Below are 25,452 nucleotides of genomic sequence, written 5' to 3'. Positions count from 1 at the left end.
ATTTTCTTGATTGATGTAGCAAAATTTTTGAGCCTTGATAGAGATAATTTAGTATACTTTTATACATATCTAGAACAGTATGTTATTTGTTCATTGCATAATACATACTCCCTTTTTTGTCTGCCGTTTAAAACACAACTTCTTATTTCATTCAAAAGAAATTTTAAAGTATCAAATTTCCCCTTCCCATATAAGATATTTTGAAACAATTTATATTACATACATTGCAGAATTAACAAATTAAATAATTTTAAAAGAAAAAAGCAAAATAACAAAACAAAAAATTAATCAATAGTTATTCAAATAATTTAAGAATAAATCCTTTAACATTTATTAAAGATTCAGTCATCAAGCATTAAGTGTTTACTATGTGTCCCATCCTGTTTAAACATTAAGAAAATAAAGAAAGGCAAGAATATTTCCTGACTTCAAGGAACTTAAATTTTAATAGGGGAGATAACATGTAACTTATTAGGTAAATAAAAGATACTTACACAGTAGATTAAGACCTTCCCCAAAAGGTAAGTGTATGAGCTTAATTTTGAAGGAAGCTAGAGATTCTACAAATTGGGGGTGAGAAGGCAAAGAATTTCATTACTAGGGGACATTGAATATTCTAGGTGAGAACTGACAAAGAGCTGAACTAGAAGGGTCACTATTTTGAGTAGAGAAAGCGGAATGTTCATATGTGAGATTGTGAAGGCAGAAATTACAAGAGTTGGCAACTGTTTAGATATATTGGGCATATGAGAATGAGAAGTCAAGGATGACACTGATATTAAGAGCCGGAATGACTGATAGAATGGTAGTACTCTCAATAGTAATAGGGAAATTTAGAAGAGGGAGTTTGGGGAGAAGAGTAGTTATATTTTGAGCATGTTGAGTTTGAGATGCCTATAAATATACAATAAGTTGGCAGCTTGGGAGCACAATGCATAAAGTGCTGGGCTTTGAATCAGGAAGTCTGGAGTTCAAAACTGACATCAGAAACTATGTAACCTTAGTCAACTTACTTAATCTTTATTTATTTGTCTGTAAAATGAGGGTAATAATAGCCTCTACCACTAGGGTTGTTGTGAGAATTAAATGAGATGATATTTATAAAGTGTTTAACACAGTGCCATAATATGTACTAGAGAAATGGAAACTATCATCATCATCAGTAATGACACTACCACTATCCAGTTAGAATAAAATAAGAGGGAGACTAATGCTGTATATAGATATAAGAATCATTTACATAGAGATGATAATTGAATTAATTTAAGTTGATGGACTCACCAAAAGAGGTAACATGGATAAAAGAGGAGAGAGTACAGGACAGAATCTTGGGTAATATTTACATTTAATAGGCATGACATTGATAAAGATTCAGCAAAGGAGACTGAGAAGGAGAGCTGAGATAGGTAGGAGGAAAATTAAGATAACAGCATTATCACAAAATCTAAAAGAAAATAAATAGGGAAAATTCATTAATTATCATTAAGTAATTAATTATCATTTAAACAGTATTAAATTTTAGATTAGATAAATATATTCTTGGCCACTGAGAATGTCACTATATTAAATATTGTTGACATTAGCTTTTTAACAATCTAAATGGAATTTGGAATTAGCATCCCCTTTCTGTTTGGGGGAGAATGTCACTGGATTGAGTCTAGTTATGATATAATTATAAAATGACTAGTAAAGTGATTGATAAGGAGGACCAAAATTTTCACCTCTTTTCAAAAGACAATTTATTTAAAATAGCAATTAAAAAATCCTTTTCATTCATTTTAAAATTTTCTAATAAGTAGTAATTGCCACTTTTTTTTTACTAGAAATTTATTTTTTGTGTGAGAAATGCCAGCTTCTAGAATTCAAGTAAAAAGAAGTATATGTGAGTGTCTGAGTAAAAGGGAAGAATGCCATACATGAAGAAAATCTACCATAGATGTTGTTTCATGGTAGTTCCTGATGATAGGATGTGATGGCCTCTGGAAGAACCTTAGAGACATTTGAACAAGTTCATTTAGAATTTTCACATTCTTACTATCACAAAATTAAGGAAAACAAATAAGTACTTAATTCCAAATTGTTGGTTTTTTAAAGGATAATAATAGTGAAGGGGGAAACATAAGTATTTTGAAGATTTGTTGAAGATTTGAAGACATTTGAAGATACTTTTTTTCTGTTTGAAAAATAAAAGACAAAAATGGCATCTATAAACCATGTTAGATGGAATTTTAATATATTTTCATCTTGTTATCCAGATGGCTGCATATTTTGGATTTTCTGTAGCTGCTACTGACATTAATGGGGATGAGTAAGTTTTTCTTTTAAAAAATGTTTCCCACAACAGTTCCTTTCATTGTTTATGAACAACTTTATTATGTCTAAATAAACTGATTTAAAGTCATTTTTTCTACCCTCTTCTGTATATACTTTTATCTCATGCATCGCTGTAAAAACATACCTCATCTTAAAAATGTTTGAAATGGTCACAATTTGTTATCCTAATTAGAGACAGATCTTTTACTTTCTGTTAATCTTTCTAGTATCAAGGAATGAACTCATTATACAAATGGTTTGCAGATGCAACACAAACTTGAAGGCAACATCAAATGATCACCCTAGAGATCACTTAATGTGTCTGATAGTTGTACGAGATGCAAAAAGGATGCAATAAGTTAGTGACAAGTAGAAAATTGGTTATTGATAGGGATATGCAAGATTTTCTGCATATTGAAAGATTATTCTTTACAGTTATGCAGATGTGTTTATTGGAGCCCCTCTCTTCATGGATCGTGGATCTGATGGCAAACTTCAGGAAGTGGGTCAGGTCTCCATGTGCCTGCAGCAAGCTTCAGGAGGATTTCAGATCATTAAGCTGAATGGCTTTGAGATATTTGCCAGATTTGGCAGTGCTATTGCCCCTCTGGGAGATCTTGACCAGGATGGCTTCAATGGTAAGACATCATTTGATGAACTGTTGACTATTGACTTGCCAAGCTTAGCCCACAAAATCATAGAGATCTTAGATATGGTAGTTGATGTTTTCTTTGCAAAGAAAAAGTTCAAACTTTAGTGAATCATATTAGATAAAAACATACTACATACTACTTTCTTCTTCTAATATATCTACTTGAAAAAGTCACTCTCCTGAATTGTCATCTTCCCTTAGGAATATATTATCAGATTTACTCGTTGGTAACATTATTGTTGCTATCAATAGACATACTTCCTATATTGTAGTTTGTGGATTTGTTGTTGGGCTTAATGCTACTATTAGCAATGTCCTCTGCAAAAAGTATGGAATAAATATTCTACTAAGCTACAGTGCCCTCTTGTGCTGAGTGAGCAGAAAATGTAAAATTTCCTGGGCTCCGAGAGTCTCTAATGTTACATATTGCCCCCCCCCAAAAAAAAAAAAAAAAAAAAAAAAAGGCCAGCTTGGCTCTGCTGAAGACTCCCAAGAATGGGAGATCCATTACTTATTATGGAAGTCTATTACACTTTTGGATAGCTCTAATTTCAAGTAAATAGATGATGTAATGGGCACTTGATTTAGAGCAGGGAAGAACTGAATTCACATCCTGCCTTAGACATTTTGTGTGATCCTTAGCAAATCACTTATTATCCCAGTACTTCATCCCTCATGAAAAAGCTGGACTAATCATTTCTAAAGTCACTTCCATGATCCATAATCATTTCATCGATATAAAGCCAAAGCTTTTGATTTGTAATAACTTCCACTCATTGCTCTTGATTCTGTTCTCTGGAACCAAATAGAGCAACTTTACTCTCTACTCACGTGACAGCTCTTGAAATATATATTTTTTAAATGACTTCTCTCTTAATTTTTCTCTTTAGCAAAAACATATAGTAAAATTTTTTGCTTCCCCCCATAAAGAGAATGAATAGCTGGAGGCAGCTGATGGCTCAGTGCATGAATAATTGGGTGTAGAGTTAGGAAGGCCTGAATTAAAATCCAGCTTCAGATATTTCCTAACTATGTGACCTTGGTCAAGTCACTTAAACTCTGATGGTCTAACAGAATAGATCCACTGGAGAAGGAAATGGCAAAGCATTCTAATATCCAAATGAAGTCACAAAAAGTCAGACACAATTGAAATTACTGAAGAACAATAAGCAGCAGCATTTAATCCTGTGTAGAGGTCGCAGATAGTGGGGGAACTCTTGGTAAGGTATAAGCTCCTTCAGTCTAGAGGAAACCCACTGACAATATCTGGTTTGGCTCTCCATTTCCCTTTGGTTCCCACCTCTCTTCCTGAGAAGTCAGGGAGGGAGTGATCACCCCCCCCCCCTTTGGTGTTCACACCTTTTCCTCAGAAACCAAGGTGGGCGTGACTACCTTTGTTCTACTTAAAACAAGGGATATTTACAGCAGGGTGCTTATAGTTAGCACATACTCAGTGTGATTGATGAGATAATGGTTCTGTAGTTCCCACATACTTAGTGTGCTATAATAATGTAATCATTCTGAGATATTTAAGGGCTAAAAGGAATGGAAGAAACACTCTACCTTTGACCATCCTAGTGGCTTTTCTGCCTCCTTCACTCCTTCACCAAGGCTGGTCCCAAGATCCTCCAAAGAGCTAGTCTGGACAGTACATTTTGGCACCTGAACAGGGACCTCCAGAAGGACACAACATTTTGGTGGGGTAGCTAGGTGGCACAGTGGATAGAGCACCAGCCCTGAAGTCAGGAGGACCCGAGTTCAAATCTGATCTCAGACATTTAACACTTCCTAGTTGTGTGACCTTGTGCAAGTCACTTAACCCTAATTGCCTCAAGGAGCAGCTAGGTGGTATGGTAGATAGAGCACCAGCCCTGAAGTCAGCAGGACCCGAGTTCAAATCTGGTCTCAGACACTTAACTCTGGACTGCAGCTGTTACAGCTGACCATCCTATGCTCACTATCTATGTAAGTGGCATACCATTGAAAGGGTTGGTAGACATGGGTGCAGATCGTACAGTCATTAGAGGTGCCAACTGCCCAATCACTAGCCAAAGATTAAGGCAGACACCTATATATCTGGCATAGGAGGATCAATAGCAGCTGAAGTTAGTGCCACCCCTTTGAGATGGATATTTGAACGTGAAACAGGAGTTTTTATTCCTTTTGTAGTTGAAAAAATCTCCATCAATCTGTGGGGAAGAGACATCTTACAACAGTTAGGATTATAAAAGAGTACTTTGGCTTTTTAGTCAGGGCTGCTGTTGAAGGCCTGCCTCTACTCTCACCTGTTCCCATTCAATGAAAAACTGATCCACCAGTGGGACTAGAACAGTGGCCCTTAGGTAGTGATAAAATGCAGGCCTTATTAGATGTAGTACAGGAGCAACTTGACCAAGGACCCTTACAACCTTCTCTTAAGTCCTTAGAATTCCCCTGTATTTGTTGTAAAAAAAGAAATCTGGAAAATGGAGGATGTTGATTGATTTAAGAAAAGTAAATGAACAAATGGAAATAATGGGAACTCTTCAGCCTGGACTTCCATCTCCTACTCCATTGCCTAGAAAATGGCCTCTTATAGACATTAAGGATTGTTTCTATTCTATCCCTCTAGACAAGGAGGATATGAAAAGATTTGCCTTTTTAGTGCCCAGTGTTTAGCTGAGACTTATAAAAGATATGAATGGACAGTTTTGCCACAGTGAATGAAAAATAGCCCTACTATATGCCAAATGTATGTTGCTGCTGTTCTTACTCCAGTAAGAAAAGCATCTCCAAAAGTTATATTATTACATTACATGGATGATATCTTGGGGTGTATACCTGAGGAGTAAATGTTAGAAGCATGTCTACAAAAGACCATAGAAACATTAAGGAACTACAAATTGCATATATCTCCAGAAAAAAATTCAAAGACATGCTCCTTTTCAATATTTAGGATATGAAGTATATCCTAAGGTGCTACAGTACAAAAACTTTCTTTAAAAACAGAGAAGTTGAACACCTTAAATGACATTCAAAAATTGATAGGAAATATCCAGTGGATGCATCCAGTGTTACACTTAACTATCTATCAATTACAACCATTATATGACATTTTAACGGGAGACAGTGCTTTAAACTCACCACACCAAGCTTACAAAAGAAGCTTAAGAGGCTTTGAGAGAAATTGAATTGGCTTTATCCAATGTGGTTGAAAGAGTCAGTCAGAAACCCTTGGAAATATCAGTTTTTGTTACAAAAGAGGCACCCACAGCAGTCCTTCACTAAGGAGGCAGTGTGATAGAATAGGTGAACCTCCCAGCACAACCAGAACGAAGGCAGTGTCCAATGCGAGCAGCTCCACTATCTTTAGATAATCGCCAGGTGATGTGAAGAGATCCAGAAAATGGTGAATGGAAGGGACCAGATAGGTTAACTGCTTGGGGGAGAGGGTTTGCTTATATCTCTTCAGATGGAGAGGGAATCAGTTGGATGCCAATAAACTGTAATCACTTTGTCCATTGGAGAGAGATGGAGAAGACCCTTGAAATGAAGGAGAAGACCCATGAATCATTGGGTGGTTCCATCGCTAACTGTGCCCATCACTGAAAGAGCATGACAGTTATGGCAATTGACTCATGAACATAAAAAATTGTTAATAAGACTGATGCAGGACTTTAAAACCAGCAGGAATCATTGGATTCCCTGAGATATGATGAGACTGTTGCAGGACTTCAAAACTTGCAGGAATCAATCGATTCCCTGACATGAAATAATGGACAGTAGATTGGTTTTGGACTACCTCTTGGCTGCTGAAAAAAGTGTATGTGTGATTGTTATTTATATACCCTCCTTCTAGGACTTATGGAAATTTTTTGTAATCTCATGCTGATTGATATTGTTTGTTATATTACTATGTGCTTGTGTAATACCTCCCATGCTGATGGATTTATGTATATCTGTTTCAACTAAAACAAAAGAAAGCGGGAGGTATAGAGGGCCGCAGATAGTGGGGGAACTCTGGGGAAGGTATAAAACCCTTCCGCTTAGAGGAAATCCACTGACAATATCTGGTTTAGCTCCCGATTTCCCTTTGGTGCCCACTTCCCTTTCTGAGAAGTCAGGGAGGGTGTGACCACCTGTATTCTACTTGCAGCAAGGGATACTTAACAGCAGGGTACTTATAGTTAGCACCTACTCAGTGTGATGGATGAGATAATGATTCTCTAGTTTGCACATATTAGTGTGATGTAATGATGTAATCATACTTAGGTATTTAAGGGCTGAGAGGACTGGAAGAGACATTCTATCTTTGACGATCCTGGTGACTCTCCTGCCTACTTTACTCCTCCACTAAGACCAAGGCTGGTCCCAAGATCCTCCAGAGAGCTAGTCCGAACACTACAATCCTAATTGTATTGGAACAAATCCAGCAGAATATAAGCTCCTTGAGGTCAAGAACAGTTTCATTTTGTATATCCCAAGTGCTTTCCATATTTTTTTATATCTAATGGGCAATTTAATCAATGTTTGTTGAGTTGAATTGCATTAGGCACATTAACAACATTTTTGTCCCTACACCAAGAATGAGACAATTTGTAAGAAACTAGTAACTTAAACAAAAACAACAACAAAACGACAAACCCCCTATACTTTAGAAAATATTTCAGGGATATCCATCAGTTCATAAAGGAATAAAGGCAAAGGACATTTTTTTATTAATAATAATAGTAATAGTGAAATATTCTTTACCAACCTAATGATGAATTAATCTATCTAGTCCTTCCTGTAATCTATCAATATTCAGAAAAACAATATTCATAAACTATTGCATTTTAAAATCTAAAGAAGCCAAGAGTACAAACAGACCACATAGTTCAGCACTTTTGGGAAAGGAAAAAGAAACTTCCTCCCCTTCCCTCTCCTGCTTGAATTCACACCTTGAAGGAAAGTTGTTTGATATTTAGTATTCAAAGTTATCCTAATAAATTAGTAGCTAAGCAAAACTAGTCAGAAGTAAATTTTCCTCCTTAACATATAGTATCAAAGATTTCACTACTGTGAAAGTTTAGCATAAATTAAATGGAGTTGTTTAGACAGATTTAAGTAATAAGACAGTAGGACCAATAGAACTCATCATTAAAAGTATTCAGAGCAGAGGAAGATATGAAATTTGGAATTTAAAAGTCTTGTAATAGGAAAGAGTGACTTTAAGGATTATATTCTCTTAACACTTTTAGAGAAAGTTATCAAAACTGAATTTATGAAATGATGAACTGCTCACATGTATCAAGGACAAGATATAGATTGATACTTGGAGACAGTAGACCAATCTGCTGCTGCTAAACAAGGCATAGATATGGGATTTGATTATTAAGGAAGGACACTAAAAACAAAGCAGGAATCACTTTCCTATCTTTGTACAAAAGCACAATGTTTATATCTGAGAATATGATATGCAATTGTAATAAAAATTTCCAAGAAAGGGATAAAGAAGGTAGATGAATTTCTCTTGTGAAGAGTGCCTTAAGTACAGCAATGCAGCATTAGAACTCAAGATTAGCAAAAAACAAAAAAAGAAAGATATGATAAATATATATAAAATCATAATAAGATGGATATGGACTCTTGTTTGTCTAATTGCAATTGCAAGAAATTATCTAAATTTGATATCCAGTTATCTTTATAAGAGAATAATATGTATAAAAGAACACACACACATATACATGTATATATATATATGTACATATATATATATGAACAATTTTAAAGATATGGTTGTTACTGAACTTAAGAAAAAGGCACTTATTGGACAAATGAGGAAAGAACCTGTTTGGGTTAATGGTTAATAAATTATTTATTAGAAAGAAATGCAAATAGATTCAGTGAAATTTTATATTTTATTATGCATAATAGCTCCAAAATTGTATTTAAAAAAAAAAGCACAGTCCTAATCTTTAGAGGTTAACATTATCCAGAAGAATCATGGTCTCTCAGAATACTCCTTAATATCACTAAAGTATTGAAATGATTTGGTCTGACCCATTATGACATTTCTTAATGTTGAATTCATAGTAGAAATTGCTTCAAGTAGAATATCTTCCTAGTGTCTTTCATATTACAATGGTTAGAAATACGCATAAAGCTCAAAGCAGCATCTTAAGGAAATGAAATACTCTTTTTTAATGTGAAATCATCTAGAATGAAATCCTCCTCCTTCTTTAATCTACTCAATTATTCTGTAACTCTGTAACAGAACTCTGTTCTGTAACTCCTGCAAGTAGTTTTTACATGATAAAATTTTAGCACTATGTTGAGATCTTGACTGTGAATTGCTGTTATAAATGTTAAAGAAAATGCTATTAAATCTGATGAAATCCTAAACACATTAAAATTTTGTGAGCAAGCTTGAAGGTGTGTATTTTAAATTAGTTTTTAATTATATGACTAATCTAACCATAACTGTGACTTCCTTTGAGTTGGATATTCAATATTATATAGATGATGCTTTTATTAGGCATATTTGTTTTAAGAAATTACCTCCCATGTTATGTTAATGTTGATCTGGTTTGTAATGAAATTAAGAAACAGAAATATCATTAGTTACATGAATAAGATAGAGTGCCTAGGAGTTCAAGTTTATTAATACATCTATATAACAATTCATAAGCCAAAAGACTATCATAAGTTAATGTAAGAAGGATGATGGGGATTCTAGGAAAGCTTCAGGAGGCCACCAATATAGATGACTGTTTCTTGATTTTGTACAGAAATTGACCTAGAAAAGATCAAGGTAATACATAGAACCTGTCATATTGATGATACATGTTCTGTACATATCCAATTTGATGAGTATTAAGCATTTTTTATATGTAAGGCATTATGTTAGATGCAAGGTGTATAGAAATAGTTGTTGCCTTCAAAGAACTTAACATTTTATAAAGGAAAGTTAATATATGATAATTTGAGGAGGGAGAATATACTAAAATTCTGGACAGGTTCCTGGGAGTTCCTGTCTGTAGGATTTAGTTTTAAGTTAAATCTTTAGCTTGAAAGCCTTTTGTGCTTCAAATTAGAAAAGCTAGAAAATACCTCTGTACCATAGAATTATCTCCTTTCCATAAGTATATCCTGTTGAAACATTTTTCTGGGCCAGATTGATCTCTACTATCAAGAAATCAACAAAATGCTTTTGGGATATGGTTTGTTTTCATTTGAACTGAAGCATCGACTTTGAATAAGATATGCTCCACTCAAGTTCAATGTTGCATTTATATAACAGAGTGGTTTATGACTATCCATAAGTCTTTTTCCTGCAGATGCTCAGACTTTCTTGTCTTCCTTTTTTATTCACAGATGTTGCCATTGCTGCCCCTTATGGGGGAGAAGACAAAAGAGGAATTGTTTATATCTACAATGGAAGAGCCACAGGCTTAAATTCAGCACCATCTCAAATCCTTGAAGGACAGTGGGCTGCTCGGGCCATGCCACCAAGCTTTGGGTACTCATTGAAAGGAGCCACAGATATAGATCAAAATGGATACCCAGGTGGGCATTCTTTTAAAATAGCATGCACACACATGTGACATCAGCTGTAGAATCTGTGTTTACTATGTTGATTTATAGTAAAAATGAAATGTCAAGTGATTATATTTAACTAATTTCCATGTGATTTTTGTGAAGAACAATAATGATATATGTGGTTTGAAAAAATTCCTGAAAGTCAGGGTACCTGAGTTTTAGCCTCAGTCTTATTACTAACTAGTCAAATGGCTTTGGGCAAAACATTTCATCTTTCTTTACCTCAGTTTCTGTACCTGCAAAGTGAGAAGGTTGCACTCAATATTCTCCAAAGACTTTTTCAACTCTAAAAATGTATGTTTATGGAAACAGATCAAATTATCTTATACATATATATACAGTTTTATATATATACATATATAAATGTATATACCTACATAGAACTCTTAATATATGTATACACAAAATATATAATTAGGAGATATTCAAATAGAATTATATACATATTTTCTAATTCTAATTAACTATACGACTTTAATTTTTTCCCATCTAGAATTGCAACAGAAGAGCATGTCTTTTTTATGTATATAATGGAGAATTTAATGTTCTTCAATAATTTTCTGAGTTTATTCCACTTAAACAATTAGAGTAAATTAAGCTTAGTAATATATATAGTTTATATAATATATATAGTTTACACCTAAAAACAGAAAAGAAAAAAAAAAAGAATGTAAGTGTATTATAATATATATATATTAAGAAAAAGATCAGAAGAAAGGCCAGAGAAAAGCACATATAAGGAAAGCTTTGAAAGCTACAGAATGAATTTATGGTATTCTTAAAAAGGAAAGCAAGCTGTACCTAAAAGAAATATGAAATTTCATGTAAATTTTTTTTCTTTTTTTGTTATGGTTATAATGGTAGAACTTTCCAAGCTCATATAGGTCTCATTAGCCACAGTTGTACTTTGACTACAAAGTAGTGATGTTATTTTGGTCCTCTTTGAGAGCAAAGAACAATAACCAACTAATATGATAATGATAATTGTAATTATTACTATGGCTAGTGTTCGCATAACATTTTTAAAGTTTGCAAAGTATTTTTTTTTTGTTGCAAATATTATCTCATTTGATCCCACCATAACCTTTAGATTTAAATACTATTATTATTCCCTTTTTACAGATGAGGAAACCAAGATAGACAGAGGTGAAGTGTTTTGCCCAGGGTCACACAGCTAGCAAATGTTTAAGGTTAGATTTGAACTGAAGTCTTCTTGACTCCAAATCCAATGCTGTATTCATTTTGTCACCTAGGTGTTTCTCAGGTACTTAATTATATGGAAAAAAGCCATTTTTATTGATGTTTGTTTAGTTTTTAAAAATAAATTTTACATGCACTATTGAATGCTAAAAATCATGATTTTGGTAAGACAACTAAGGAATTGGAAATTAATTGATCTCTTAATACATAGAGTGAGGGACATATCTAGTATGACAGTTCATAATGAAAATCTTGCTTAGAAATTTGTTTCCTAGAATAGGTTATACATACAGGTAAATTATTTTTTCCTTGACTAGTTAGGAAAAAAAAAAGTCTTTTTTCCTAAAAGACTCCTTTGTCAGAGTCTTTAATATGATGATATATTGAAAACCACAGATATTGATATCTTTCCTTTCTGTGTCATCCAATATAGGATCTTATTAAAGCTGTATGTGAATTAAAAAAAAAATTATCTAGGATGTAAATTTAAGCTGTAGTCTAGAAGTTAAACTTCGTGGTAAATTATTTAAATCTTCTATGTTTTCCCCATTTGCCTTTTAAATAAATGTTAAGACATCATTAGCAGAAAAAAAAAGTGAGAATTTCAGAGTTCTTATTTTATGAGTACAGGAATAAGAAATGAATGAAGTTGTGCAGAAGTATAAATTTGAATGATCTGACAATTTTAGCCAGGCATTTTTTCTTTTTAATTAGTAACATAATTTATAAATAACTTGGTTTTATTCTTTTGTAGATTTAATTGTAGGTGCTTTTGGTGTGGACCGAGCTGTTTTATATAGGTGAGCAGGGCTTCTGGAGCCTCTTTTAGAGGATGATCCAGAGTCATTTGACAATTCTCTAACTAAATACCTAGTAATACATGAACTCCAACTTAACTCTGAGGAAATAAATGATAATACTTGATATCCACTATTTAATTGCAGCTGTTAGTTATTCTGATGTATTTATAATAAATATAATTATGGCTTATAAATTTTTTAAAAGTCATTCAGTTCAGACCTCTACTTTTTTCTTTTCAAAATTTTTACATTGGTTTATTTCTGTTTTTATCTCTGTATTTGTCTGTAGCATTAAAAAATATTTCTGCAAAAGCAAGAAATAAATTTCAAGTAGTTCTAATGTAAATAATCCTGTTAGAGAAATTAAGTATTAAAATCATTTATGTTCCTGTTCTGTTGCTGTATACTATGATTTTTAATGTCATAACTTTTTTTTTTCCTTTTGCAATTTAGGACATTTTTGATGCATCTGTACTTCAACAATTCCATATATCTTAAGATGTCATCAGAAAAACTTTTCCATGTCTATTCTGCTCTACTAATATTACTTAGTATTTGTATTACTTAGTAACTACATTTTGGGGGGTAGGAGATTATGTTTACATATGCCTAGTAAACCAGCCTGTAAAATTAAATCTTCTTGATTTGTGATGAATAATCTTAATTTGGGTATTATGAAAAAATTGATGTTTACAGATTCCAACTCTTTGACTCCTGTTTGGAGACAAGACACTCTGAACTAAGCACATTTAAGAAATACAATCCATATGTATCTGTGTTTCAAACTGAGTAAAATTCAAAGGTTTCTCTCAATTTATCTTATTTTCTTTTTTTCCCCCCTTAAAACACAACCATCATCATCACAGAGCCAGGCCAGTTATCACTGTAAATGCAGGACTAGAAGTTTACCCCACTATTCTAAATCAAGATAATAAGACCTGTCCACTCCCTGGCACAGATGTCAAAGTTTCCTGGTAAGAATGTTTGTTTAATAAAAAGCATCAACATGATAGTTAATTCATTAGGATGGTAAATGTGTTAAAATAGTTAAATGAAAGAATAAGGGAAAGCAAATATAAAACGTGTTTTATGGATAGTTTTATTTCAGTTCCATAATATGACCAAAGAAGTAATCTCCAAAGAAAATGATACCAAAGCTCTTGAATTCATATGATTCTTCTACTGATTGACATAGATGTTTTGATTTGATTTGATCCATTTCCAACTTGATCTGATTTGCCTCTCCTCAAGCAATTTGGTAGCTCTTTCCTTCTGGGGACTCAACATATTGATGTCAAACTTAGTGCAGATAATTCAATGAATGCCCACCTTGGCTTAACTTCTTAGCTTGAGAAATAAGCCTCCTTGGCAGCTGTAATTAAAGGCATGTTTGGCACATGCTAGTTATGTTACCAGGGACCATTCACTTAAGATTTCAGTGTCCTAGAAAATCTTTAAGACTAAAAGTTTCCCAACAGTTGCTAGTTTGCATTAATGGATGGATTTTCTATATTTGGTATCTCTTATATTAATGAAATAACAGGTCCAGACCAAAGAAATAGAGGGAATAAACAATAAAATCATAAAATTTGATTTTTGTTTCTATATAAATCCTCTAAATGTTTAGTGCATTTGAATTACTTATGTTCCCTTTCCAACTTAAAATACTAAGTAATAATTAAATATCCTGGGTTGAAATCATCTTTTTAATGAAGCACTTAATGTGTCTTGGGAGATACAGCTTCTTTTTGTTCCCTCAAATAAATAATATAACATAACATTTATATAGATCTTATGATGTGCCAGGCACTATGCTAAGCATTTTACATCTCTATCATGATTCTTAGATTTTCCTTATGTCTCTGATATACATTGGAAAAAACCACGACATGAATTAAGAAATGATTTAAAAATAAATGATTTGAAATTATACAGAAATATTAAGAAAAAAACCACCTTATTACACTGTACTATATGAAAGTGTCACTGAAGAGTTTGTGAAAATACAGTTGCTGTTGTTGTTGTTGTTGTTGTTTTGTAAATAGAATCACATCATCCTCTTTGGTTTATATTATCATTTTAGAATTTCTTCATATTCATTTTTGGTTATGTTTAGTTGGCATTGGTTCCAAACACATTTAAGTATCTTTTGTCTTCCTCTCTACTCCCAGGAAGCTGCACACTGTTCATCAGCCTGTCAAGTAACTTATGATTATAAACATGTATTTAAGTGCTCTTGGGTAGCTTGCTATTTAAGAGATACTCTGTTGCATCCCTTTGTTAAACTGAAACAGTTTAGCTGGGCCTTTCAAGGGCTATGGCTGGCGTGGCAATTGATGCTTAGTGAAATGCCTGGTTTGGGGAGGGAAGAACAGTTTGTAGCTTTTACCACAGTCAGGGAGCACAGTTGTAGTATGATGAAGCTAATATCAGGAGGGGGATTGGGAGTTGAAATGGAAGACAATGTCTGAAGTATAAATGAGATTAAAAAAAACAAACAAACCCAAAACACAGTAATGATGGGAGATGGGGTTAGAAAGTGAGGGTAAGGGTTCAGTCTACAGTGACTCAGAAGTAGAACAAGTAACAAGATTGATGAATTAGAACATTTTTTGCATCATTTTCCACAGGTACCTAGGTGTTTTTAGGCCTAGCCATGCATTTTAGGCTTCAGTTTCTTCCTGTTCTTATTTTTTAAATTTTTATTTAAGTTTACTTGTTTCTTCCTGAATGGTATTTTTTTTTTAGTTAAATGTAAAGATAGTTTTCACCATTCATTTTTGTACAACTTTGAGTACCAAATTTTGCCTCACTTCTTCCTTTATTTCCCCCTTCTCCAAGACAGCAAGTGATCTGATATAGGTTAAACAGGTACAATCATTTTAAACCAATTGTATTAAAATCTGGAGAGTAGGAGTTTTTCCCCTGTGGTCCATGTAGAGACTTTTGGGAGGGGTGTGTATATGTTATCCTAGATGGGGGGAAAATTATGTCTTCATTTCAATATAAATTTTCTTTAAAATCCCTAATTTTTAAAAAATATTTATAAACATTTTTTTTTTTCTGAAAAGAGGTCAGTAGGTTTCACCAAACTGCTTAAAAAATCTAGGACAAAAAGTTAAGAACTCCTGCCATATAGGAAGTACAATGCACCCAGGCATTGTTCTCTATGGCAAGAAGTGACTATAAAATAATAATTGATACTGTTAAATACAGGATAGCTAGAGGGTCAGTGAAGTGCTGGATTCAGCTTCATATACTTACTATCTCTGTAATCTGGGTCAAGGCCTTTAACTTCTCTGCCTCAGTTTACTCACATGTAAAACAGGGATAATAATAGCACCTACTTCCCAGGATAGTTGTGAGGGTAAAAGGAGATGAAAATTGTAAAGTATCAAACTTTAAAGCATTATGAATACTAGCTATTATTATTAATAATAGCTCTCAGGAAATGTACTCATTTTATGAGTTCTCTATGCTTTTATTAAGGAGATTTAAATGAGTTGTTCTGTTTCTTCTAAAGATAAAAGGGGAACAAAATGGACTTAATTGACTATAGGAAGAGTTTGAATTAGAAAGGATTATTATTCTACACTTTACTTTTTAAAGTTAATTTCAGGACATGTATAAAGATATCAATTAAAATTTTATAATATAAATTGGGGATTAGAATTGTGAGATATAGATACTGAAAAAGAATATGTCAAGCTCTTCATTGGATGGAAGGACTTATAATTTTCATTTCCCCACAGTTTTAATGTGAGATTCTGCTTAAAGGCTGATGGCAAAGGGAGGCTTCCGGAGAAGCTGAGTAAGTTGTGCTGCAAGGGAAAATTACTGTGTTTGCTCTTTGGGTCATAGAGTATTTTATAATTGATAAGTACTAAATCAGCTGTTTGTACAATTTGGAGAAACTTTCCACAAAGACATTTCTTTACATTAAATTTCCTATAAATCCCTCTTGCTTTAACATCTGTTTTTGTATTAATGGCCCCTAGAAACCCTAAGGCAGAATAGAATATCTTGGGGGCTCGTGAAACTCAAGCTTTACTACAAACCCTAACACATCTCCTTTTATTGAAAAATGGAAATGTTTTGGCCATATAAAAAAAAATAGAGCTATAACATGTCATATTGCTTAGTGATAACTTTTGCGATTTTTTTTTTGTGATCACTTCTTCCCAATATTCTCAAAAAGTATTTTCATTCATTTAAATTGCAAGAATGTAAGAGTATGCTATAGCTAAATAATTCAGTACCTAGTAATCAACTTAGTTTTGAGCTTAGTATATATAACATCAGATAAATATTTATTAAATGAGTTTTGTCAGTGTTAATGATAGAAGATTCACTTCTGAAACTTATTCTGTTACTTCTATCAAGAACTTCCTCCTGCATGTTTGGATCAAAAAAACTTGGCATCTCTTTTACATTGTTGGTCTTTTTTTTTTTTTTTTTGATGTTGACCAGTCAAATTGTGTGACCAATATTTTCCTATCTTGTATAAGAAATTGGTTTGCTGCAACACTTTGAAAGGTTTAGGGCTAGGGCTTAGGGCTATTTTGTTCTAAATGGGCAGCATGGAATAGTGAAAACAGAGTCAGGAAAACTTGGGTTCAGGTTCCATCTCTAGCAAACACTGCCTATATGACCTTGAGTAAACCACTTAATCTCTTAGGGCCCTAGCCAACTCTCAAACTACAAATTGCCTTAGGAAGAACTTTAGTATCTCTCTTCTTTTATAAAATCAGAGATCTAATAAAAAACAAAACTATGTTAATATATGACGTGTTAAAGATTTAATTTCACTAAAACTTAGAATATTGGTTGTCTGTCTAGAATATTATTATTTTTGTGGAATTTGAAGGCAATTTTTACTTTAAAAGAAAAAAGGATTCTTTTACTGGGAAATCCAGAGAAAAGTGTGTATATTATTAAATGAGGAATTTTTTGTGTAAAATGACTGCTACTTTTTAAAATGTTTTATTTGTTGACTTTCATAGATTTCCAGGTTGAACTTCTTTTAGATAAACTGAAGCAAAAAGGAGCCATTAGGAGAGCCCTATTTCTCCATAACAAATCACCCGGACACTCAAAGAACATGAGTATTTTAAAAGGTGGTCAGATGCAATGTGAGGAACTTACAGCATATCTACGGGTAAAAACAAAACAAAGCAAAACAACAACAAAAAAAGATTTTTGTCATTGTTCTTAGTATGTAACAATATCTTATAGATGTTATATGTTACAAAATACTTTGTAGCCATCTCCAGTCATCCTGCCCTATATCTTACCACTGGATGCCATTGGCTCTGGAGGAGAGAGTGAGGGTGGTGATTCTGCACAGTTCTCTCTCATACATCCAATTCACTTGCTTGTTATGGTATCACTTTCCCGATGTCATGGTCCTCTTTGAAAACTAAGGACAACAACAATGATTTTACCTGTATTATCTACTTGTTTTACTTTCTGACCCCTTTATTATTTAAATGAAAAGTTTTGAGATTTTTTTTCATATTGCAATAATTTTTTAAAAAAGAAAATAAACTGAAGGTAGGACTATTTACTGAATAGGTGCTATATAAATGCTAGCTATTATTATTATTATTAAATGAAGTTATTCTTTCTGGGCATCTTACTCTTTCTAGAATGCCAGGAATCTCAGAGCTAGAAGAAATTTGGAGAACTGTTTTACCCAAGTCATACCTAACGAATAATGCCTTCTAATAATATCCCCAACAAGTTACCATTCAGCCTTTGTTTTGATGATCTCTAACTGAAACAACGACTGAGGGAGGAAATATATATTTATTAAGCTACTAGTATGTGCTAGGCATTATGTGAAATACTTTAAGAAATATTATCATATTTGAGCCTTACATTCACTCTATGAGGAAGGAGCTATTATCATCCCCATTTTGACAATTAAAGAAACTGAGGCAACAGTGAACGTGACTTGCCCAGGGTCATGTAGCTCTTATCTAAGGCTGAATTTGATCCTAGGACTTCCTGACTTAAGTCTAGTTTTTTTTTTTTTTGTTTGTTTTGTTTGTTTTTTGTTTGTTTTTGAGACAATTGGGGGTTGTGACTTGTCCCGAATCACAGAATAAGTATTAACCATGTGAAACCAAATATGAACTTAGGTCCCCCTGACTTCAAGGCTGGTGCTCTATCCACTGCACTATCTGTCCCAAATTTCGCAATTTTGTTCCTGATGCTATTACTATGTTGATGAAAGCTTTCATCACCTTGCCTGTACTGTTGAAGTAGTCTTCAAGCCTCAACTCTCTCTATTTTGATCCATCCTTCATGCAGCTATCAAATCTATTGTCCTAAAGCATGAGTCAGCTTATAGCATCCCCCTATTCAATAAACTTGCATACTTCCAGATTATCTCTAAAATCAAATGTAAAATACTGTTTAGCTTTTACACCCTTTATACCTTTTACCTTTCAATTTTTGACAGGACACAAGATATCCCATCTTCTGACTCTTGGTATTTTCACTGGCTAGAACAACTCAAAACTAGAAGGCTTGCCCATCTCATCTCTTGTCTCCTTACTTTCTTGACTTCTTTCAGGTCTCAACTAGAATCATACTTTCTGCAACTAATCTATCCTGCTGAATCCCCTTAATACTAGCATCCTTCTGAGGTTATCTCTAATTTATCCTTTGTATATCTTGTTTGGACATAATTGTTGGCATGTTTTCTCATTAGACTGTATGTAAGCTTCTAGAGAGCAGAGACCATTTTTTTTTTTCCTTTACCTTTATATCCCTAGCCAATGTCTGGCACATAGTAGATGCTTAACAAATTTCTGTCGAACCTTCAGAATTTCTCAGGCTTTTGTTTTTGGAATATAGAAACAAGTGATGATAGGATAGTTAGAAACAAATGAGAAGTAAATGAAGTGTGCATCTGTAGGATTTTGCTTTAAATGTTGGGGATATTTTGCCACTCATCATAGTCATTTTCATTCCAGGATGAATCTGAATTTAGAGATAAGCTTACTCCAATTACTATTTTTATGGAATACCGATTAGATTACAAGACAGCAGCTGATGTGACTGGATTGCAACCCATTCTTAATCAGTTCACTCCTGCCAATATTAGTCGACAGGTACTATATTTGTTCTACTTTTTCTTAAAGCACATATTAATTTCATTTTATTTTTTATATACCAGATCAAAACAGAGTAGGGCAAATATATGGATGTATATGTTTGTGTGAATGTGTGTGTGTAAGTGCTGTATATGTTCCTTGAGGAAAAAAAAAAAAAAGAAAAAAACTATGTAAAAGAAACTCAGTTTCTCTTACAAACTTTTTTCTAGTTTGTATATTAAAATGCAGGTTTGTTGATAATTGAGGTTTACAATAAAAAGAAAAATATTTTTTAAAAGGAAAGTGATTAAGGGAAATATGTGAATTGTAGATGAAAGAAGGAAAATTATTGACAGAAGGAATTGAAAGAAGGAAATTTCTTGATAGCAATTTGGCTTTGATAAGATCTTCCCAAAATATTTTTACTCAGTACCCTTAGTATGTTTAATCATGTTGAAGGTACTATTATTTTGGAAGGGTTTTTTCTCCTATGATTTTTGACAGCTATTTAAAAGATTTTTCAAGAAATGTTTTGAATAATTTTAGAATAATTTACTATTTGCTTGCTTATCAAATATTTCTGTCTCTTCCTATTTGTACTTTATTTTATAGACACTCTAATTTACCCAGACATATCTCTGTACTATAATCACATGCCAAAGAAAGATACAAATAGTGACATTTGTTCAAATGTATAAATTGAACATTATTTTTTTTTTAGGCTCACATTTTATTGGACTGTGGTGAAGACAATGTCTGTAAACCCAAACTGGAAGTTTCTGTACATAGGTAAAGTTTATAGCTATGTAAATACATAATCAATAAATATAAAGAAATTATTTTTTAAGAAGTAATTTTGATAAAAGATTACTTTTCTTCATTGTGACTTGAGAGTTCCATGATCTTAATATATTAGAGATAACAAAAATTAATATGCTTATATAAAGTAATTATTATCACTATCTTAGAGATTCATAAATAAAAGTAGTTTGTGGTTTAAAAAAATCAGAATTCTCTTCCACCTGACTTAGAGAAAATATCTAATTTATTTGTAGTAGGCTACAGATTCACTGATAGTGTGATCACTTAACTGTTGTGATATGGGAGCCACTTGCTCATGGCTGCTGAAGATTTAACAACTGTAGAGTGGATCTCTTCATGTGACAGGATGATGATATACAAGGAGACTGAGAGGCAGTTGCATTCTGAACTCTTTCCTCTTCCCTCTGCCTCCAAATTATTTCATTGCCAGTCCACAAGCAATACCTGTGTCAGTAAAGGCTGCTTTGCAACTCTTTCAGATGTTATGATTTACAGCTGTGTAGGCTTTCAGAGAATTGACCTGCCCCTTCACCTAAGCATAGTCCTTAACACTTAACTGTATATGTGTTTGATTGTCCAACCTTGGATGGAAACAAATAATCATAATCTCTCTTCCCTTTCTCCCCCCCCCCCATTATTCTTTTCAGTCATATAATTAAAATATTTTGTAATCAACTGAAAACAGGAGGGACAATGTATACATCATATAATGTGTTTTTAAAAGGATGGTTAGGTTAAGAATAAGCTTTTGAACAAAAGAAAAGAGAGGAATTATTACTATAAGTCTCGTAAGAGGTGATTTATCAGTATTTATTATTTTATTTGATTATGGGGGAAAGTACTAATATTTCTATTCATTATATAATGTTCTTGTTCTATTGAAATGCAAATTTTCTTAAGCCTTCTCAAATCATTTTTGAAATGATTACTCCATGGACTTGGTTTTACCATGTTCTTCTCATTTACTGCCTGGATCTGTATTCATTTATAGTGATCAAAAGAAGATCTATATTGGTGATGACAACCCTCTGACACTGATTGTTAATGCCCAGAATTTAGGGGAAGGAGCTTATGAGGCTGAGCTTATTGTGTCCATTCCTCCCCAGGCAGATTTCATAGGTGGTGTCCGTAACAGTGAGGTAAGCTTCTAAATCTAGAATTCTTTTCTAATCATTGAAATGCACTGATAAGCCTGATTAACATTTCTGAGTTAATGCTTACAGTGCTGTTGTAGAGATACCATGCCTATTTTATCCAAGGACATATTTCTAGAGTGTCAAGTGTCTTATCTATCACAAATGTCTTCAAGCCCAGCAGTCTGCAATCCTGAAATGTTATGCAATTTTTGACATCTTGCAGAAGCACTTGACCACTTAACACAATATCTGAACCAAGCAAGCTTTTCTATCACATTCTATATTAATAGTTAAATAAATATTTCTGACTTCTCTAAAGAACTTAGACTTATAACATTCCATTCATGTGCAATAGGAATATATATTAGTTTTTTCCATTAAATATTAACTTGAAAATTAATTAAAAACTTTAATATTTAAGTGCAAATTTCTTCAAAGAATTTGTGGTCTGTGTTTATATTGAATATTGTGTCTTTTCAATCTCTTTGTCTTATTGTAGACTTTATCAAGGCTGTCCTGTGCATTTAAGACAGAGAATCAAACACGGCAAGTAGTATGTGACCTTGGAAATCCCATGAAAGCTGGAACTAAAGTAAGACAACCTACTTAAATTCTATTAACATTATTTATTTATTTATTTTTGCTGAAGAGGGAGCAGAATGTTTTTGTCAATATCACAGTTCACGACAAGAGAAATATTTTCTGAATATTTGAAAAGTAACTTGGCATAGTAAATAGGATCCTGAAGTCTATCAATAACAGTCACTAAAGATTTATTAAGTATCTGCTATGTGTCAGGCACTGTGCTAGGCACATGGGAGGTTTGGGAGGGGGTAGTAGATTTGAAACTAAGTAGGAAATATGATAAAAAAAATAAAGAATATAGTTAGAAAGTTCTGGGCCCCCTAAAAGAAGGCTTTAGGAGGAGTTTATTTCTCTGCTTCCCATCCTTCCAATTAGAATGGAGAGGCAGCTGAGGGTACTGAGAAGTTATTGAATGTCAGAAAGGAATCAATCTCCATGATGATTAGATTTCAGGTAATGGGCTTATCCTAGGGAAGGCATGATGATCCTTGGAATAGAAACCAAGCAGATCAGCTGGATGGAAAATGAAGAGAAATATTGCCTAGCTAATATGTCTCAGAGGTGCCAGCTTCAAGTCCTAAAACTGATATTTACTAGCAGTATGAGCCTGGACAAATGCTTTAACTCGTAGGTGTCTCAAGGATCTCTAGTGGGTTGCAATATGCATAAGGAGAAGAAATTCCTAACACAATTGAATAAAAGATTATCTATTTAAATAAGTTTTTATTTCAATCTTTTTTATTGGCTGAATTTTGCTTATTTGAGACCAGAATTAGTACTTTCATGCTTTACACTTGAGAATTCTGCTACCATTTCTCCCATTGGTAAGTTCCCCTTGGAACTTATCTTCTTTCCTGACCTGGCTCTGATTCTGATTTTCAGTTTCCTGACTTTAAAATCATGACTTCAAGCTTCAAGTCAGTGTCCTCATATCTTCCCTGTCCCTACCCCATTCATGTCCCTTTTGTGTATTGTTTTCACATATTTGAAGTGTAAGCTCCTTTATGGCAGGAATTGTCTTTCTTTTTTATTGTGCTTTTATCCCAATACTTAGCATCATTCCTATGATATAGTACGTATGCATTTTTCTTTCTTTGCTTCACTGTAATGAGGAGAAGGTAGAACATTTAAGTTAATGTATGTATCTCCCCAAACTTATTCCAACAAATGCTAGTAGTATCTTGATTGTGGGGATATTATATTTCTTCCTCCCTTCCTTTCTTCCTTCCCCCCATTCCTTCCTTCCTTCCTTCCCCCCATCCCTCCCTTCCTCCTTCCCTCTTTTCCTCCTCCCTCCCTCCCTCTCTTCCTCCTTCCTTCCCTTTCTTTCTTTCTTTCTTTCTTTCTTTCTTTCTTTCTTTCTTTCTTTCCTCCTTCCTTCCTTCCCTCCCTCTTTCTTTCTTTCTTTCTTTCTTTCTTTCTTTCTTTCTTTCTTTCTTTCTTTCTTTCTTTCTTTCTTTCTTTCTTTCTTTCTTTCTCCTTCTCTCTCTCCCTCCCTCCCTCCCCCTCCTTCCCCCCTCTCTCTTTCTCTCCCTCCCTCCCTCTCTCTCTTTCTCACTTTCACCAGATTTGAACTCAGGTGCTCATAAATTCAGGGCTGGTGGTCTATCTACTGTGCCACCTAACCGCCCCCAAACCCCAGTTTTTTAAATGCATTCCAGCTCATTCTCCTTCCTATTCATTTCTGAGTCTAATATATAGGCCATTTTTCAGTGCATGTTCCAGCTGTATGGACAACAATCAGTTGAAGTATTAACTGAGTAGACTGATGTTTTAACCATATGTCTTAGTTTGGCTTGTAGGTTAATTGTCCATGAATTGCTAGCCCAACAACTTTTGAGTAAATATGGATTGCATTTACAAACTTCATTTGAAAATAGAAACATCTGGGACAATGTCTTTAGGAAATCCTTTTTCTTTTGCATTGTTTACATTACATACTTTATGACAGATTAAAACTGGCAATGATAGATAGCTTCATTTCTTCATTTGGCTAACCAGTAATCACATAGTCATCAAACAGTTATTTTATAAACTTAATTATCTTCTTTGATTGTTTTACATTCACCCCATGCATATAAACTGTTTTCAAGTCTTGGGTTTTTTTGTTTTGTTTTTTTTTTAACCTTCACAGCCACTCTCCTGTATATCTCTTTCATTCTATTCACATAGTTACTGCTTTCGTATGGGATCTTACTTTTTCATGCTGGGCTTATTGCAGTTAATTCTGGTTCATCTCCCTGCTTCAGATTTTGTCCCACGCTTAATCATCTTCCATGTTCCTAAAGCTCAAGATAACCATGTTATCTCTGTGTTCAATAAACTAGTGGCTTCTTTTTTTTTTCCCTTGCTGAGGCAATTGGGGTTAAGTGACTTATCCAGGGTCACACAGCTAAGACATGTTAAGAGTCTGAGGCTAGGAGGGGCAGAGCCAAGATGGTGAAATGGCTTCATTCTGAGCTCCCTTCTACCCTCATTACTGATTATCAAACTCAGCCTCTGAAATAGTGCTTGACTGGTAGAACCTACAAATATTGGGAGTACAACAAATTACCGGCAGAAGATAATCTGGAAGATTGCCAGAAAAGGTCTATCTTGATCAGGCAGGAGGAGGCCAGTGCAGGCAAAGAGGCAGAACATGGAGGCTAGGGCATGCTGAGTGGGTGGGGTGTGGTCTCTGCGGGTGGAGAATTTGCAGGGAGGACTCTATCACACATTGGGTGATCTTCTTTGATTGCAAAGCAGTAGATCAGCAGAGAAGTTACACAAACGCAAAAGGTACGGTGTACCCCAAAACATCAGAGTTTCACAGAAACTCTGTGGCCACACCCACCTAACACCGAGAGTGACTCATCATGACCACTGCACAGTTACATAGCCACATTCCACAGCATGGGGCTCTGCCCAGGGCAGTCATACTTCTACTATGGGGCTCTTCCCAGGGTACTCACACTTCTGCAGCTCAGCTGCTCTTTGCAGCCCATTTGCAGGACAGCTATTGTCCATCTGTCCCTGTTCTGCAGAGGAAGATGGGAACCTCTTTGTCCTGAAGGCATACCCCAAGGGATTTTTAAAAAATGAGTAAAAAAAACAAAGCAAGCTCTAATTGTAGATAGCGTCTATACTGAAAGAGAGCAGATTTCCAACTCTGAAGAGAATAAAAGCAGACATTCTCCAGACAAAATCCCAAAGGAGGATAGAACTTGGTCCCCATGACACAAGACTCTCCTAAAAGAAATTAGAAAAGATCTTAAAAGAGAGCTAGAAGAAAAATTGGAAAA

The 25,452-nt window shown here is 34.0% G+C and overlaps 1 protein-coding gene across 1 annotated transcript in view; it reads left to right on the top strand.

Moving 5' to 3' along the window:
• ITGAV (integrin subunit alpha V) overlaps window positions 1-25,452 on the top strand; it is a 128,079-nt gene that overhangs the window by 74,587 nt on the left and 28,040 nt on the right. The window contains exons 11-21 of the mRNA XM_031960349.1: window positions 2,256-2,308; window positions 2,749-2,951; window positions 10,301-10,492; window positions 12,480-12,525; window positions 13,392-13,499; window positions 16,278-16,336; window positions 17,529-17,683; window positions 19,509-19,646; window positions 20,350-20,417; window positions 21,442-21,589; window positions 22,086-22,178. Coding sequence (XP_031816209.1) covers window positions 2,256-2,308; window positions 2,749-2,951; window positions 10,301-10,492; window positions 12,480-12,525; window positions 13,392-13,499; window positions 16,278-16,336; window positions 17,529-17,683; window positions 19,509-19,646; window positions 20,350-20,417; window positions 21,442-21,589; window positions 22,086-22,178 — 1,263 coding nt within the window. The remainder of the gene's footprint in view (window positions 1-2,255; window positions 2,309-2,748; window positions 2,952-10,300; window positions 10,493-12,479; window positions 12,526-13,391; window positions 13,500-16,277; window positions 16,337-17,528; window positions 17,684-19,508; window positions 19,647-20,349; window positions 20,418-21,441; window positions 21,590-22,085; window positions 22,179-25,452) is intronic.

This window comes from Sarcophilus harrisii, chromosome 3 (genome assembly GCF_902635505.1).
Source record: "Sarcophilus harrisii chromosome 3, mSarHar1.11, whole genome shotgun sequence".
In the NCBI taxonomy this organism is placed as follows: domain Eukaryota; kingdom Metazoa; phylum Chordata; class Mammalia; order Dasyuromorphia; family Dasyuridae; genus Sarcophilus; species Sarcophilus harrisii.
Note: the sequence above shows the minus strand (reverse complement) of the source record. Positions and strands in the feature narration are given on the sequence as shown.